Here is an 18,392-nt window from a genome sequence, read left to right as displayed (position 1 = left end):
AATATTATTCAGCACTAAAAAGAAATGAGCTATCAAGCCGTGAAAATACATAGAGGAAATTTAAATGCATATTACTGAATGCTAGAAGCTAACCTGAAAAGGTTACATATCATGTGATTTCAACTATTTGACATTCTGGAAAAGGCAAAACTATGGAGACAGTAAAAAGATTTCTGGTTGCCAGGAGTTGGGGGGAGGTATAGATGAAATCGGCCAACCACTGGGAGGGTTGGAAGGCAATGAAATATTCTGTGTGGTACTATAATAATAGATACATGCCATTATCTGTTTGCCAAAATCCATAGAATGGACTCCAAAAGTGAACTCTAATGCCAACTATGGACTTTGGGTGATAATGTTGTGCCAATGTAAGTTAATCATTTGTTACAAACGCACCACTCTGATGCATAATGCTGAAGGCTCTGAACATGGAAGATGAGGGGCGGGGGGGTGGTGAGGGTGGCGGTGGTACATGAGCTGGGGTGCTGACAGGGAGTCTGAAAACCACTTCCTAGATATTTAATTTAGAAAGACTACCTGGGGAGCCTAGAATTTTAGCACGCATGTCTTTGTTTTATTTCTTCCGTGTTCATTGGCGATCTGGAGTAACCACAGATTTGATGTACTCATATATATTGGACTCCTCCCAGACTCCAACATATATTGAAGAACACTCGCCACCTCTTAAGTCCACCCTTAACCCTGGTCCCTCTTCTGCTCAAACACCTCATGTGGCTTCCTATTGCCCATGTTTGGGTTCTGGGAAAATCAAGCCATCAGCATAGGGTCCTGTAGTCAGCCGTGCATATATCCATGTGTGCTCAGGGTGACCCCATGAACTGTAACCTGCCAGGCTCCTCTGCCCATGAAATTTTACAGTCCAGAATACTGGAGTGGGTTGCCATTTCCTTCTCCAGGGGATACTCCCGACCCAGGGATCCAACCCGCATCTCTTGCATCTCCAGCATTGGCAGGTAGATTCTCTACCACAGTGCCAGTCTGGTAGTCAGCTGCTGCTGCTGCTAAGTCCCTTCAGTCGTGTCCAACTCTGTGCGATCCCATAGACCTCAGCCCACCAGGCTCCCCCGTCCCTGGGATTCAGCTAAAGAGGTAATATTGGGCACATGGCAACTGGTCCCGCCTCCAATCAACCACGCCCACTCGCTGTATCTTCAAAAGCGCCCAGAGCGCCCCCTGTTGGTTCTCGGTGAGACTCAGGCAAACGTGAACGGAACTGGGGTGAGGCCGTTGCAGACTCCCAGGAATAAAATGCTGTCGTCACGTTTGCCTGAGTCTCACCGAGAGCCAGCAGGGGGAACTCTGGGCCCCTTTGACGACAGAGAGTCCCAGGCAGGATGGTAGTGGATAGTGCAGTCACTGGGGGCTTGCGCTCAGCGGTTCCACCTGCAGCCAAAGTCCACCCTCCGCGCGCAGAATCAGCTCCGGCTTCCTGCGTGGCTCCTCCTTGTCTGGCAGAAAACGGAAGCGCAGCAGGCTGAGAGCGAGGATCACCTTCATCTCAGTCATGGCAAACGACTGTCCAATGCAGTTCCTGTGGAAGGAGTCGGGGCTCTGACTACACGGAACCCTCATCTCGAACCCACAGTGCCTGAAATCTGACTGGCAGAGATAGAGAAAGCTAACCATGCCTGGGATCCCCCTCGTGGACTTGCATATCCCCTGAGCCTAGCCCAGACCTCAGTCTAGAATGCAGACCAGCAGACAAAGGAACCCTGCTCTCAGCATACTGCAGACCCCGCTTTGCGCCCACTACCACTCCCAGGATGGGAGAGGAGTGCCAGAACTCTGACCATCTTCAGTTTTGCCCCTTTCCTGCCCCCACAGTCACGCCTGGAATCTCAGCCCCAGAACCCCGCCCCCACTACTCCATCCTCACCTCAAATGCCCAATGCCCTCACCTGGGACCTGCTGAGAAGGGAATAAAAGCCAGAGGTGACCTCCCTTTGATGTTTTCTTCGTCAAAGGGGAAGGGGTCATAGACCTGGGGGCAAGAAAAGACAGGGTTTCTGGGTGGGATCTCCCAGGACGTCCATCCTTGGAGAGGCAGATATGTGTATAATGGGAAGGAGGTGATGTCTGATTGGCCAATCAGAATTCTGTAGTCGCCCTTGGGGCCCCCAAAGGGAATGGACAGGAATGATGGAAGTATGGCGTGGCAGAGGCATCACCTCAGGGTCTGGCCACACAGATGGGTTGTGATGGGTCCCGAAAATATCAATGAGGCAGATAACATCTGTGGAAGAGGAGGGACCAATCAGAACTAGCTCCAACCTGACTGATGGGCCCCTCTTCCTACCAGGAACCTCCTCCCCTAATCATTATGATCACCTTTGGGGATGACCCTGCCATTTGGAAGCATGATGTCCTGGGTACAGCAGCGAGAGATGCCCGTGACCAGGGGGTGCAACCGCAGACTCTCCTTGATGCACATGGTCAGGAAGGGCAACTGGGCCAGGTCATCCCTAAGGAAACCCCATGACAATTATCTGGGGTGAAAAAAGAGAGACACCACCCCAGCCCTCCTGGTGCCCTATAAGATCCTCTCTGCCTAGAACAAAATCACAGATGGATCAAATATCTCCAAACTCATGAAGTCATATACATAAATATATACAGCTTTTCCTTCGATCATCATACCTCAATAAAATGGTTTTTAAAAAGAGAGAAAGAAAAGCAACATCACAGAAGTACTAGACAAAATTTAGTCAGATATTTTTAGAAGCTTTTCTGAACAAATCAACAAAAAGTGAACCATAGCAATATTTACAAATTTGTATGAATGTGGAACATTCTTTATGGCAAGATTGCAAAATCAAAAGGTAAATGAGCAAGAAACAGATTGAATGTTTATCTTATTTATTACAGGACTAGAGATACTAGCTAATACAATTAAACAGGAGAAAAAAAGGAGGGTAATGTCATTTGAAATGTGGAGTAAATGCATCATTTTGGCAGACAGTGAAAGAGAATTCACTGGAAAAGTTTTTATAAGCATTGCAGATAAGATCCAGTAGAATTTAGAAAGTAGCATTGACAAATATACACTACCGTGTGTAAAATACATAGCTAGAGGGAAGCTACTATATAACATGAGGAGCCTAGCCTAGCACTCTGTGATGACCTAGAGTGGTGGGATAAGGAGCTGATAGGAGGCAGGCTCAAGAGGGAGGGTGTGTGCATGTATGTGTGTGTGTCTGTGTGTGTGTGTGTAGTTATGACCAGTTCGTGTTGCTGTATGGCAGAAACCAACACAACATTGTAAAGCAATTATCCTCCAATTAAAAATAATTAAATTAATTAATTAATTAACAGTTACCCTCTGAGCCACCAGGGAAGCCAAGGCAAAGAAGAACTAAAGAGCCTCTTGATGAAAGTGAAAGAGGAAAGTGAAAAAGTTGGCTTAAAACTCAATATTCAGAAAACTAAGGTATTCGGTCCCACCACTTCATGGCAAATAGATAGGGCAACCAGTGAGATTTTATTTTCTTGGGCTCCAAAATCACTGCAGATGGTGACTGTAGCCATGAAATTAAAAGACTCTTACTCCTTGGAAGAAAAACTATGACCAATCTAGACACCGTATTAAAAAGCAGAGACATTACTTTGCCAACAAAGGTCCATCTAGTCAAAGCTGTTTTTTCCAGTAGTCATATATGGATGTGAGAGTTGGACCACAAAGAAAGCTGAGCACCAAAGAATTGATGCTTTTGAACTGTGGTGTTGGAGAAGACTCTTGAGAGTCCCTTGGACTGCAGGGAGCTCCAACCAGTCCATCCTAAAGGAAATCAATCCTGAATATTCATTGGAAGGACTGATGCTAAAGCTGAAACTCCAATACTTTGGCCACCTGATGCGAAGAACTGACTTATTTGAAAAGACCCTGATGCTGGGAAAGATTGAAGGCAGGAGGAGAAGGGGACGACAGAGGATGAGATGTTTGGATGGCATCACTGACTCAATGGACATGAGTTTCAGTAAACTCCAGGAGTTGGTGATGGACAGGGAAGCCTGGCATGCTGCAGTCCATGGGGTCACAAAGAGTCGGATATGACTGAGTGACTGAACTGAACTGAACTGAAAGACAGTTAACTAGCTCAAAATTGGAAATCTACAAAACACCAAATCTATGGACCAATAGCACTCCTCTCCCTTTCTTATAGTTTGTCTAGTGATTATGTATCCTTCCAAAGGTATTTTTCGCATTAAAAAATTATGTACTAGCATACTGAATACCATACACACCACTCTTTATCTATTTCATGAAATAGTATATTCAATCTTTTCTTGTATGTCTCTTAGGATTTGTCTCAAAAATAGAGTCTTCCCTGCTCTGGAGCTATAACCTCCCATGGTTTCTTCTAGAGCCTTTAAGATGCCATCATTTTTTAAATCTTTGATTCATGTGGATGTTACTTTCTTATAAGACATGAGAAGCAGGATGAATTAACTTTTTTACACGTAGCTTCCCAGTTGTTCCTGAGATTTTAGGAAACAATCTTTATTTTTCTTATGGATATGAGACTCAATATTTAGCATTTCCTATGTTCACTGGGCAAGAAATTTATATTCATAATTATCAGTTTTTTATTAGAAATAACAATTAGTTAGAAAAATAATAAAAGAAAAAATTATGGTGATGATATAAAATACCTGAATTAAACTTACCAAGAAATGTGAATGCATATTTTCCAATTAAACTTCTAATATTTCTCAATCCAGATAGAATATATGGTTTACCATAGCAACAAGAGTATCTAAGGTTAAGTTAACAACATGTGAATACAATCTTTTTGCTAAAATTTTAGACTTGATTAAAAGCCTAAAGACTCCCTGAATATCCAAAAATAGCTATCCACTTCACACTCTGGGATACTGTGTATTAATATTATGAGGTAATCTGCTTTCCACAGGTCAATTATATATTCAAGTCAAATTCCTCCCTCCCTCCTTCCTTTCTCTCTCTCACTCTCCCTCTTTCTCATCCCTTCCCCCAAGTTCTTCATTTTCTCCCAGCTGTCTTCTTGACCTAAATGTACCTCAAATGCACCCAAAAATCTACTGATTATATCTCAGAGTCTCTGCCGAGGCACTTCTTTCCACCCTCAACTTGGCCCCTCTTGTTCCAAATCCCAGCCCTCCCCATGTACACTGGGAGTGTCCTGACCTGGGACTATTTCTACAGCAGGTTAGGAGCTCCTTAAAAGCAAAGACTGGGTCTGGTCCTTCCTGAGTCTCCAGCATACAGAATGGGGCTGGGAAGAATTGGAGATGGCACAGAACTGGGGACAGAGAGGCAGTATGGCAGTGTTTCCTAAGTAGGGATTAGATGGATGAAGCCACAGATGTTCCAAGAAAGGAGTTGGGTGACGTTAATACGCAGGTGATCCTAGTGAACCCTAGACTCAACAATATGAGGAATTAAGGGGCAGGAGATTAGCAAATACTCAGGACGCGAAGATGTTTGAAAACATGTAATTTCAGAGAAAACAGTCAGGGAGTGGAGGCGAAGTTCACTTACTGAATTTGTGCTAAGTGGCATCATCTGTCCTCACATATTGTTGTTAATTATCTCAGAAATCCAGGTTTCTCTGCCAAAAGCCAGCAAATTTTGTCCTCCTATCCATGCTGAGTGGGCTTCCCAGGTGGCACTAGTGGTAAAGAACCTGCCTGCCAGTGCAAGAGATGTAAGAGATGCAGATTCATTCCGGGGGTTGGGAAGATCCCTTGAAGGAGAGCATGGCAATCCACGCCAATATTCTTGCCTGGAGAATCCTATGGACAGAGGACCTTGGTGGGCCTATAGTCCATATGGTCGCACAGAGTTGGACACAACTGAAGCAACTTAGCATGCGTGCACACACACACACACACACACACACATATGCTGGGTCTGAGATCCTGCCTCTGGGCTCTGTTCCTATTTCCACTAAGTGACAGAATGCACACAAAAAATTTCTCTCTTCCCCAGCCAGGGAGCAGAGGCAATGAAAAGGGCTCAGAAAAAGGCCATGAAGACTTGCACTCACCATTCAATCTCTTTAGACTCACGGTCCCTCAGGAGCTCTTGCGCCTCCTGCCGGCAGCGCTCCTGGTATTCTGGGTGCTTTGCAAGGTTGTACAGAATCCAGGAGAGGCCACTGGCTGTAGTATCATGGCCTGGGGACATCCGGAAAGACTTGTGTCTCTGGACTGCTTCAGCACCACAGGGTGGACAACACCCCCATGGTAAAGCCCATGAGGAGGATGGAGAGGGATGGGGTGGTCCAGGGTCCACTGGGCTAGTTCCTGGGTTTAGAGACACCCTATCCCTACATTTTCTCACACTGGTGCCTCACCCTCAAACATAAAGGTGTCAGCTTCAGCCCGGATGTCTTCGTCTGACAATCTCTTCCCATCTTCATCCTGGAGAGAAAGCAAGGTCCCTAGAATTTCTCTAGCTCAGAGGGTTTCTGAGGCTAAACTGAGACAATCTCTGAAGCCCTATTATCCATCCAGAGACCCAAGCCCACCCTGAGATTTTAAACCACCTGTGCACTCTGTCACCAGAGGCCCCACCCCAGAGACCTCCTCCTTGACCTCTTTGTCTCCTACGTTGTCCCTGGTGAAAAAATAATCAGTCACCCATAATTATTTTTATATTTCAAAATAATGAGGGATTTCTGAAAAAAAAAAAAAAAGTTCCTGGCAACCTGGGTTACAACCTGGGTTATAAAAATATAAAAACTTTAGACTTTGTCTTCTTACCAAAAATAATTTGTTTAAGCTCCAGAATAATCTCTCTCCCTGTGTGTCTCTCTCTCCCTCTCCCCATAGGGAGAAAGGGGAAAATGTATCAGCTGTCTTGTATAAGTTCCAAATTTAAAAATCTGGAGGTATGTACTTTTACTGTGACGCAAGTATGATTGCCATGTACAGGTAATAGCATACTTGAGCCATCAAAGGAATTTAGGAATGGGGTAGCAGAGCTACAGTTCTACTCTGGTTACTGTTTTTGCCATGAGTAATAAATGGGCTGCTCTGATCCAGGATTCTGTATGTATACCGTACATACACATATTTAGGTACACAGTCTATCTCTGTGGTAGACTGACTTATTAGTTTCCCATTTGAGTGAAATCTCAGGCCCCTCACAGTTTCAGGCTTAGTAGTCCCCCACAGGCAATATTCCACATGGTCATCTCTAAAACTTATCCCTGACCCATCCCTCCATTCCACAAGCCCCTTCCATGGCTTCTCAGGATCCTCTACATCCCATTCAAATTCTTTGATCAGATCAAAGTCCATTCTACCTCTTGAACTCAGGTCCCAGAGGAACCCACCTTGGTCAGCAGAAGCACATCAATGAAGTCCAAAGTCTTGGTCTTCGCCTTGGCCTTAAGGAAGTCATCAACATTCTCCTTAGGGAGAGGGCGGCGCTGCTCCTGGATGACGGCATCGGTGAAGTCGTGCACCAGGCGGCAAGCCCTGCGGAAGCGCCGCCCATCCCGGGTGAGGAAGTATAGGAAGTCCGTGTGCAGGAAGATCTGCCTGTTCCGCTTTGCCACAAGCTCACTGAGCTCCAAAATGGCGGTGATATATTTAGTGGGCTTCCTACAGGATGAGAGCCTGAAGGGAGGAAACAACTTAAAACACCTGAAGCCCAGAAGCCAGGGGCTACCTCCCTTCAGGAATTGAGGCTCCAAGAACAAATGGCTCACAGATAGTGTGGGGATGAGCCAGAAGCTGTGACTCTTCAGACTCGTCTCAACCCACATCCCATCTCCATGAGCTGACTCCATGCCCCCAGGCACCTGGAGCACAGCTTCGATATCATGTTTCTCTCCTGTCTCTCTCACTGCTCCCATCTCCTTTCCAGAACCGTCCACCCAGCTCGTACCTTATCCTCTCCCAGCTGGTCAGTGGCCCAGCCCCCTCCCTAGTCTTCTTACATCCAATGTCTGTATGACAGTTGGATTCTTTTGAGTCAGGTTCACTTTGCCTGGCTTCCAAATGTCCTTAAGATATTACCTGCCCACTTCTTCAACCTGATTTCCAACGTCTCTCCTCACTACTGCACATACTTTTCTCATTCTAGCCTTCTGTTCTTTATCAAACAGGCCTACCGACCTGAAAGGATACCTCCTTCTCTTTCCATTTCCTGTCCTGGGTCGTCCTGCTCTGGGCCACCTCCTTCAGGAAGGCCCTCCTTATTGCTCTGGTCAGTGTCAGTCCTCCCTCCTCCGTCTACTACCTTGGGTCTATGACTCATGTTCCCAGGCTCTTAGCTGAGACTCACTCCTGGCAATTGCTATCAAAACCGAAGACACATTTCTGCAGACTGTCCAGGGTCAGAAGGCTGAGGTGTTCAAACATGTCCAGACGGGTGTGGCCTTGGGTGACCAGGTGCTCCCACTTGGTCTGGACAGAGAAGGAGACAGTGTTAGGGCCCATTCCCAACCACCTGAGTGGACTCCCCCAGACCCTGCCTCTTGGCCCCAGGAAACCATCTCCAGAGAGTATCAGGCTTGAGTGGGAGTGGAAGCTGTTACTGCTAGGACATGAAGTTCTCATGACTGGGAGTCAGGAGACCTGGTTTTGAATCTTGGCTCACCCTCCTGCTCTCTGTATCCTTGGTCAACTTACTGCATAAAGTTAAGTGCTAAGCAAATTTTAGTTTTCATCACCTTCACTGATGGAAACTGATGAATAAACTGTCCCTGTGTTTAGAGAGGTAGTTCTCCATAGGCCCTGAATACTTTTGCGTAATCTTGCTGGGTATGCCAAAAATTGGTAGTCCATGATGTTCTTTACCTGGACTATTTCTCAGAGCTGTGTTTGCAGCAAACAACCTTTAAGAGTGCGGTAAAGTCTCCTCCTGGGAAAATATCAGGCGTGCTTCTAGTTCTAAAAGTCACAGACACCCTAAATCTGGTATTCTTCCACCCTATAATAAAACATACTACTTGAGTAGGTACCAGTCAAAGTCCACATTTGCCATCCACATGGGATTTGTTGACTTGGAGGAAGAATGCAAACCAGCAAGAAGAAGGTGCCATTTGCTATGCCAAGAGTAAAAAACTATCCTTTGTCAGTGACCCAGGACTCTCATGTCTTCTGACAGAATCCACAAAACAGTAACAAGCTCCCTTGTCAGCTTGCAAGTATGGAAAAGACACAGCCATGTCACAAATTCCTGACCTTCTCTGTGGATATATATCCAAACCCTTTGCAATGTGCATTTTCAGTAACTTCTATTAGTAGGTGGAGCCTGCTTTGATTCTGAGCTGGCCTTGAATCTACTTTCGCCAATGTGTGCTATGCTTAGTTGATCAGTCCTGTCCGGCTCTTAGAGAACTCTTGGATCATAGCCCGCTAGACTCCTCTGTCCATGGGATTCTCCCAGCAAGAATACTGTAATGGGTGTCCATGCCCTCCTCCAGGGGATGTTCCCAACCTAGGAATCAAACCCGTGTCTCCTACATTGCTTGCAAATTCTTTACCACTGAACCACCAGGGGAAGCTCTGCTTTGCCCAATAGACTCTGGTGGAAATGATGAGTAGATCGTCCTAAACCAAGCTCCCAAGCAGCATTGCAGCTTCCTGTCAGGCTGTTGGAACCCTGCTTCTGCCATGTGAACAAACCTGAGATGCATTCTAAAGGGAGAGAATCACATGAAAGGAAGTCCTTTGCCTGGAGTAAGGCCATTTGAGATCAGCCTGCAACCAGCCAAGCCCAAAATATGTGAGAAGAATGACCCTAGATCAGCAAAACTCCCTATCTGATCACAGACACACTAGTGGCCCAATCTACATCCAGAAGAACCAGCCAGCTGACTCACAGACTTCTCAATACCAAGCACTTACTGTTTTTAAGTGACTTGTTACTCTAGAATAACTACTACAAAATATTCGTCATTTTTACCAAACATGTCTCAAGATTCCAAGGCCTCTTTGAGAAAAATGTAGAAACTAACACCTTCTGAACCTCTCTTATGTGCCAGAGACATGATTCCATTAGGTCATCTTAGCCACCCTACAAAGCAGGGATCACCTAATCCTTATTTTTCAACTGTGGAAACCACGGTTCAGAAAGGAAGAGCCCATGGCCTTAAAGCCACCCACAAGAGCCAGGTTCCAGACAAGATGTCTCTGAGTCCCCGTTGTCCCCAATACTCCAGCTGGGACCCTGGGTTCAAGAGACTCCCATGCATGATGTCTGTGCTCTTGGAGAAAATCTTCATATAGGACTTCAGGATGTTGAAGTGGAAGGCGGGTGTCAGCATGCGACGGTGCCTGCTCCACTTGTCATCAGCACTCAGCAGGAGCCCATCCCCTAGCAGAGATAGCCACGGGGAGTGGGAAAAGGCAGAACTTTCCTCTGGGTCCCCAGGGTTGTCCCCAATCCCCTTCGCTCACAGTTACTCACCCAGCCAGGGCTTCAGAAAGTTGTAGAAATTCATGTTCTTGGGTGCGACAGCAGCTGACATGAAGGAGGACCATCAGGGGCCAGGGAGATGGGGGAAGGAGGAAATTTTGTGTGGAATAGAGGATCCCAGCCAGGAGTCTGCATTCCTGCTCTGAGCCCTACATAGCAGGAATGGGGCCAAGAGAACTGGAAGCCAGAAGCCAGGTGGAGAGGTGACGGGCGGGGGGTGGGGGGACCAGACCAGGCTGCAGGACAGAGGAGAGCAAAGGCAGAGCCCATAGACACAACTCTTAGGTGCTCAGAAACACTCCAACAAGATACAACATGCCCCAACATTCCCTGACATGGCTCCTACATGGTCCAACATGTTATGAAGACACAGGCATAGCCCAGCACTCTACAAAACATCTTTATGGGGACCTAGAACACCACATCTGCCCCTGCAGTCTGACCTCTCCTGAGATATGTGACATGGCCCCATGTGTTAACATGTCCTGACATGGCCCAACATGGATGACACAGCCTGATATGACACATGGACCTGAAGACAATCTAACTTGGCCTGAATTTGCCCAGCATGAGTCTCACACAGGGCTTACATACACTGATGTCACAGACCTGAACCAGGTGTGTCCCCGGTTGGGCCCCAGACATGACTCAGACATACCCTAAGACAGGCATCAAACAAGATCACATAAGGTCACTAGCATGTCTGAAAATGACCCTGAGTCTCAGACCTCAAACAAACCTGAAACGTGACCCAGACATGACAAGCAGGAGAACCAGATAATCACTAACAGCATCTCAGGCAAGAAAAAGACAAACCTCAAAATGCCTCAGATGTGACTGAGACCATGTCTATTTGAGCCCAGGTTTAATCATATACCAGGTATCACCAGGTAAAACTTGTACCAGCTGTAATCAGAAACCAGGTAGAAACATAAAGCTGACCAGACATAGCCTACAGCAGACAGCACACAGATATGCCCTAGGTGTGAGTAGACATGACTAGAAGTAGGCAGGTGAGAGTCCAGGTAAGAAAGAGGCAGAGGCATCTCTACCACAGCGCCCTGTGTCTGCACCCAGCACGGAGGATGTGGCAGCAGGCAAGCCATGGCCAAGAGTACGTCTACCTGGAGTGGTGGGGTGGAAGATGCAGGTGACCACACGCCAGCCCCCCGTGCCCCACAGGCAGCACACATCCCCATAGGTGCTGGCCAGGCCCTGTGTGTACAGGAGACCTTCCTCCCAACTCTGAATCTGGAGAGGAACAGAAAGGACCCAATTCACACTCTTCTCGGCTGCAAGAGGCAAGGATTTGCAGGGCAGAGATCCACACCCGAGCCCATGAGTCACCTCCGGCAGCTGCTTGTCTGTCCTGAGTTTTCTCCTGGGCTCCCTCCCCACATTGGTCATATACAATCTTTGTGGTCTCTCTGGTACAGGGATAGAGAGGTTCTTTCCCTGTTTGGATCCCAAACACCATGTTCACCTGACTTCTCTTTCGTCCCCATATTGCAGATAAGGAAACTGAGGCTCTCAATGATGGAGTCCCTTGCACACATTCTCCCGGACAGTAAACCTGAGACACCAGCCCAAGACTCTTTCATCCATGGCCTGAATTCTTAATTATCCAACTGCTCTGAGCCCCAAAACAATAGCTCAGTGGACCCTATGGTGCCAAGCCTGGATGCTCAGAATCTTAGGTTTGTAGGAACTGGTCCTATGACCCAAATCAGACAAATTAAAAGGAATCCTCAACTTTTCCTAGAACTGTTGTAAATGAACTCCCTTTCCCATGGAGTTTGAGCGTCTGAGATTCAGTTTTACCAGGATGAGAGTAAAGCCATCACAGATGAACACTAAATGATGAAAACAGATTTCTGATAACATTGTTTAAGACCTGGATCCAGCTGGTCAGTTGATTTCCTTTCTTTGCTTAAACCATACAAGGCGGCAATTACACCACTAACAGCTGAAAGAGACTTCAGCAACCAGAGGGAGACAGGACCCTTCCCAGTGCCACTCAGCATTCTGGTGTCTGAACCCAGGTCTCCATCAGAAGCTGCCCGTTCCCCTGGCCTGTCTCAGATGAGAGGGGCAGAGGGCAAGGGAAGGGAGACAGGGTGGGGTGGAGTCTTCTTAGGGAGATTCCTGGGAACTGGAGAAGGAGAGCACTGAACTAGAGTGGCTGAGCCACAGGATAGGATAAATGAAATGGGCCCACCAGAGAGGTGGATGTCACAGGAAGAGCAGCCCCCAATCCTGCAGCAGCCAGAAGCATTCATTGCTCTGGGTCTGCAGATGAGTGAGACTGAGGGCCGGCCTGGCAGGGGGCCTGGGATACTATGGATGCCCACTGAGTCACTCTACCCTCTGCTTTGAAATATTTTCTTCTCATTGCTCCAGACCTAGTTCCAGTACCTCTTCTTCCAGGAAGCCCTCCAGCACACCCCAGCAGAGAATTTTGTTTCTTTTCTGGATTGCCACATCTTCTGCTGGCCAGTTCCTGACCAACCATACCAGGTCAAGGATCTCTCTGTCCACATATGAGACCTTGAGATTGGGGATAAACTTCAGAAGGGTACAAGGTTGGAGGCCAAACGGCCATGGGAAGAAACAGGAGTCAGTAAGATGGAGCTTGATAAATGCATGAAGCAAAGCGGAAGTGGCTGAGACAAAAGAGAGGAAGGGGGAGCAGGGTCTTGTAGGGCCCACATGAAAAGTTGGCAAGGAGGGGCTAGAATCCATCAAATGTGTCATGACACCCACCACCACAAGCTCTGCATGGGTACCTGAGGCATTGGTGATGCACCGGATCATGTCAGGGTGGCAGAAAATGATCATGGGAGTGATAGGGCCAAACCAGATCAGATATCCATGGGAGTAGTTAGCTGCCAGCTGGGTTGATTTTCTCAAGCCCTGCTCTGTCGGGGAGACCTGAAAGCATGTAAGGACATCATTCCCGAGAAGAAACCACTGCAGTGGACAGTGTGTCAGATCCCACACAGATGGAGGGAATGTCTGCTTCCTCCTGCTCCTTCCCTCATGTGGAGGAGTGGTCCTGAAGCACCTCCAAGTCCCAAGGAGATACCCCAGAGTGCAGGGAGAAGACAGGCTCTTTGCCCACAGGTAGGATGACTTTATCTTGAGAAGCCAAACTTTTTCTTGTCCTGGGAATGGTCTCAGCCCCAGGGGTGGCCACAGAAGGAGATCTCCACTGGAGAGGTTTGTAGGTAGCAAGGTGGCCTCAGTGCTTGTCCCTGGGTTTTGGTCCCACATCCTCTCCTATTCTGGCTGGTCCATACAGCCTGCAGTTCCTTGCAGTAAATCATCTGCACACCTGGGGCCTTCCATCCCTGGCCGATCCCAAAGGACAGGTGTGAATTTTGCCCCTCACTCATGACAGCAGCTCTGATCCATGAAACACCCTCCCCCAACTGGCTCCATGCAGAGTACATCCTGCCTATTTCTCTGCAACCTATGGACATAACTTTCAATTATGCCATCTATAAATGAAGAAGCTGACACCTCTTGCACCCAAAGGAAAAGAAGGGTGGGTTGCCTCCTGGTAAAGTATCCTCTCCCTCAGGATGCCTCATTCAAACCTGACAAATAACCCGCAGGGGCTCTTGGCAGGCGAACATAAGTCACATTCACCTTTGTGACCTGCTCCTGAGAGGGAAACAGGCAGGAAGGCCAGGGGTCTCCAAATGGAGGAAATAGGCTCAAGTGTCAGACATTTTTTATCTCTCTTAAGCGGCAGGAGGAAACAAACTAGTGATATATATATATATATTTTTTTTTCCTTCTCTATACAAATTTTAAAAGGTTTCTCTTAAAATACTGTGTTGCCATAATGACACCTGGTTCCACCTGAAGTTAACTGTTCTCAAACCTTGAGTTAACCAATGCATTTTTTTTTTAATGGAAATGTTTGTCTTAAGCTATGTTAATGTACCATGCATTTACCCCAAACTCTGTCTTCAAGTCAGTTCCACCTAATGGCTCAGAACTGATTTGACAAACCAGTATGTTGTACTCAGACATTGTTCCCCTAATCTATGTAAACAAAATTATTTGTATGGTAATCTGCCCTTCTACAAGATTCAGGTCAGTCGTTTTATGGCCCAGGATAAATTGTCTGGTGCCGAGATTATCCCAAACTACATCTTATGGGTGAGGGGCCTGGTGCCATTCTGAGTTTTAAGACATTCCTTTCTTTCATTAACAGACTGCTAGTGACTATATAACATCCAGCTGAAGACTAGCAGGGAGTACTCTTTCTGCCCCTTTCTGATGCCTATGTCAGAAGATTTCTCTATCTCCTTTATACGTTAATAAAACTTTATTACACAAAAGCTCTGAGCGATCAACCCTCGTTTCTGGCCCCGGATTGAATTCTTCTCCTCCGGAGGCCAAGAATCCCAGTGTCTTTTCGTAGTTCAGCAACAACCTTTCACTCCCTTCTCCTCAAGTACCAAATTGAGGATGCAAAGCACTTGGTGAGACTGGTCCAGAGAAGGAGAGTGACTCAGCTGAGGTCACACAGCATGAGGGACCACAGGAAGGAAAAATGACCAAGATCATACTCCATGACCAAGCCCTTAGAGGGGAGAGAAGAGATGCATAACTTTGGAACATTCCAGCTGCCTCCAAGACTCACTGTGCCTTGTGTGCTAATTCACTTCAGTCGTGTCTGACTTGGCGACCCCATGGACTGCAGCCCGGCTCCTCTGTCCATGGGATTCTCCAGGCAAGAATACTGAAGTGGGTTGCTGTGCCCTCCATCAGGGCATCTTCCCAATCCAGGGATCAAACCCGCCTTTCTTCCATCTAACCTGCATTGGCAGGCAGGTTTCTTGACCACTAGCACCACCTGGGAAGACTCGCTGAGATGCTTTCAAGACCCAGAATCTCAGGAAATCTTCACATGAAGATTTGTAATGCCCCTGCCTTCTGAACTTTGCTACAATAAACAGTAAAATTTCAGTAAATCCTCCACCAAGTGGTAGCTCTTGTCCAAGACAAGAAAGAAAAGATGGACACCTCTCTCAGCTAGGCTGTTAGATAGGAAGAGCTGGATGCCCATCCCTTTGACCCTGACAGAGGGAAGTGATGGCATGCTCATCACTTAGGTCATCACACCTTTATTTTGCATCCTAATATTAGCCAACCATGGACTGTAGTCTGCTTCCCAGAACCATCATCAAACTGGGAGGTGCTTATTAAGCAATTTGAAAGCTGAGCTGTTTAATTAATCAGGAGCAGGGCCAAGCCAGAGTCAAAGTCTGAGGCACAAAGTGGGCAGGCGTGGAGGAGAGAGATGTCTAAGAAGGCTTCTTAGAATGGGTGGTGATTGGCCAACTTTATCCAAGGTTGGGCTATGAGCACCTTGGGACATCTTGGTAGAGGGAGGGGAGTTAGATAAGAGGAGGGATCTTGGAAGGAGGAGGCATGGGGATGGGGAAGTGATAGATAATTCCTGTGGGGAAGCTGTAGCCCTGAGTTAAAAGTCACAAGGAGAAGGACCACATACAGAGCAGACCCAGGACAGCACCCTTGAGAGGACCTCAAGGCCACCATGGAGACTGGAGAGGCCAGGGGACCAGATTCTGTGCAGCCCATCCTCAGAGGTGCACTAATGTGTGCAAGGCAGGCAGGAAATGGACCCCAAAGCAGGCTAGGGCTGGAAAGGCAGGATGTGGGGAAGGTCTCGATGGCAAAGCAGAGGAATGAGTGAGGGAGGGAAGAGGGGCCTCCCAGGCCTCCCTGGCTTCTATGCTGTTCTAGACCCCAGCCCAAACCCTGAGTCCCATTCCTGATCTCCCAGGATCTCCCAGGAAACTCACCAGGTACAGGTGAGCGAAGAACCAGTTCGGTTTTGGGGGCTGCGGAAAACACTGGAGGAGGCGACAGTTGTTGTAGAAGGTGTAGGTCCAGGCCAGGATGCGGGCCAGGAACAAGGAGGCCCCAATCACCAGCAGCAGCAGCCATGGGGAGGCTGCCACCAGCCCGAATCCCAGCCGGGACACGCTCAGCTCCAGCATCCTGTGGTCAGATGGGGTGCAGGGTGAATCCTGAGGATGAAGGAAGAGGCAGTGATGGTGAGCTGTAAGGCAGAAATGGATAGAGGGAGAGGAGCAAGGGAATGAGTGGCAGGGTGAGTGCTGGGGATAGGGTGAGAAGGGCTCAGAGACAGACAAACATGAGCTGGGTGAGGGAATGGAGACCAGAGAAATTCAAAGGAAGAGGGAATGATAGAGACAAAGAGACAGAAAGACACACACAGTTTGTGTGTGTGTGTGTGTGTGTGTGTGTGTGTGTATGTGTTAGTTGCCCACTGGCATCCACTCCTCTCCCAAGCCAGCTCATTCCCAAGAGCCACCATGCCATGGGCAGTGGCCTTCCCCACACCAGGTCAAAACCCGGAGCCCCTTGACCCTCAGCCTGGTACCTTCTCTCTAGAGTGGGTTGTCTCTCACACAACTTCCTCTCCCCTTTTTGTGCAAAGCCTTTACCCAGCCCCTCCCCTAGAAAATACTGCCAGGCTCCAGACTAAGCCAGCCGATTCACCCCGCATGCTTACTTCCTCCCCACCTGGATGCTGCCCAAACATGAAGTGAGGCCTGGGAACCAGTTCAGTACAACAGATGCTGGATCCTCAGGACAGACAGAGGGTCAGCCTTGTCCCGAGTTATCTCCAGGGCTCCCTTCCCGAGGTGGACCAGGGAGACATCATGGACCATTTCTCGGCAGAGACCCTGGAAACTCAGAGCCCTGAGGCCCCTGGCCTCCAGGGCACAAGCCTGGCAGCAGTTCAACTCCCACCTCCACACAGCCCAAGGCCTGTGTTGAAGCATGGCTTGCAGGAACAGGAGCAGAGAAACCAGTCTGAGTGGAAATTACCTTTATCTGAGTCTGGGAGGTGGTGATGGACAGGGAAGCCTGGTGTCCTGCAGTCCATGGGGTCACAAAGAGTCGGACATGACTGAGTGGCTGAACTGGACTGAGTCCAGGGATAAAGGAGCCAATCGGAAGAGGGCACATGGAGGTGTGAGGGGCCAGGCTGGGGTGGGCTGAAAGAGAACGGGGTCCACACAAGGGGGTGGGGGGACAGAACTGGGAGTGGAGGTCTGCCCCGCCCTTGCTCTGACTGTGGGCTGTGCAGACCATCCTCAGTGGGATGTTGAATGAGACCTTGAGATGGGGGCGGGGGGCAAAGAGGATCTCACAGGAAAATGGGAAGAATCTGGAGTCCTCAAAAAAGATGGAATGAAAGCAAAGTGATGGCTACTAGTGCTTGTGTTAGTGTGTGCCAGTAGTCCACCTAGAGCAAGCCTACTCGGTGCAGACAGAGCTATATTTGAAGAGTGCCTTCTATGTGCTGGTACCTGAAGAAGCAGCCTACAGTGTGTCAAAAACTCTGCATAAAGCGTGCCTGCTACGTTCCAGGTGGGCTACAGAAAGTGCATTTACTGCATGCCAAGGACTCTGCATAAATCCTGCCTACTGTATGCCAGGGGTTGTACATAAAGCACACCTACTATGTGCTGGGGACTCTCCACAAGTCATGCCTATGACATGCCAGGGTCTCTACATAAGGCACACCTACTATGTATGTGGTACTTTGTGCAAAGGACACATGCCATGTGTTGGACACTCTATGTAAAGCACTGCTTCTGTGCGCTGAGTGCTCTATGTATATATGCCTAGTGTGCGTCAGGTGTCCTACATAAACCACACCTACTGTGAGTCAGGTGCTCTACATAAAGTAATCCCTGTGTGCAGGATGTTCTGCCAGCAATATAATTGCATCACCTTCCCCTCAGGGCTCTGGGCCAGCACCCTGGGATCAGGCAGAGGGACCCACGTGAAGGCAGGAAGGAAGTTACCTATTTAGGAGAAGAGCAAACTGAGGTTCAAAGAGAACAAGCCTCTAGCCTAAGTTGCCCATCTGAAAGGC

General features: G+C 48.0%; 1 protein-coding gene across 3 annotated transcripts; it reads right to left on the bottom strand.

Moving 5' to 3' along the window:
- Positions 1–1,099: 1,099 nt before the first annotated feature.
- LOC120864167 (prostaglandin E2 omega-hydroxylase CYP4F21) lies at positions 1,100–16,496 on the bottom strand. 3 transcript variants are annotated; one of them, XM_040241020.1, is made up of 13 exons: positions 16,279–16,496; positions 13,222–13,366; positions 10,427–10,480; positions 10,202–10,333; positions 9,986–9,987; positions 8,297–8,412; positions 7,341–7,611; positions 6,357–6,423; positions 6,048–6,177; positions 2,350–2,483; positions 2,190–2,254; positions 1,920–2,002; positions 1,100–1,552 (listed from the first exon to the last, which is right to left on the bottom strand). In XM_040241020.1, exons 1-13 carry the CDS (start codon positions 16,474–16,476, stop codon positions 1,375–1,377), a joined length of 1,575 nt encoding a protein of 524 aa, XP_040096954.1. In that variant the 5' UTR covers positions 16,477–16,496; the 3' UTR covers positions 1,100–1,374. The 3 variants fall into 3 exon arrangements, with proteins under 3 accessions (XP_040096954.1, XP_040096951.1, XP_040096953.1); XM_040241017.1 differs by lacking the exon at positions 9,986–9,987 and having other exon boundaries at positions 8,297–8,417; positions 10,205–10,333; XM_040241019.1 differs by lacking the exons at positions 9,986–9,987; positions 13,222–13,366 and adding an exon at positions 11,560–11,686 and having other exon boundaries at positions 8,297–8,417; positions 10,205–10,333.
- Between the last annotated feature and the right edge of the window lie 1,896 nt (positions 16,497–18,392).

The sequence above is a fragment of the Oryx dammah genome, unplaced genomic scaffold, assembly GCF_014754425.2.
Source record: "Oryx dammah isolate SB20612 unplaced genomic scaffold, SCBI_Odam_1.1 HiC_scaffold_5, whole genome shotgun sequence".
Lineage (NCBI taxonomy): Eukaryota > Metazoa > Chordata > Mammalia > Artiodactyla > Bovidae > Oryx > Oryx dammah.
This window is presented reverse-complemented; position numbering and strand designations above follow the sequence as displayed.

Excerpts from the sequence above, each read along its gene's own strand:
- LOC120864167 (XM_040241020.1), bottom strand. The coding sequence starts at position 16,476 with ATGCTGGAGCTGAGCGTGTCCCGGCTGGGATTCGGGCTGGTGGCAGCC. Across the intron at positions 10,334-10,426 it reads CTTTCTGAAGCCCTGGCTGG|GGGATGGGCTCCTGCTGAGT; the intron begins GTGAGTAACTGT and ends TATCTCTGCTAG. Across the intron at positions 1,553-1,919 it reads CCCTTCTCAGCAGGTCCCAG|GAACTGCATTGGACAGTCGT; the intron begins GTGAGGGCATTG and ends CTCCTTCCACAG.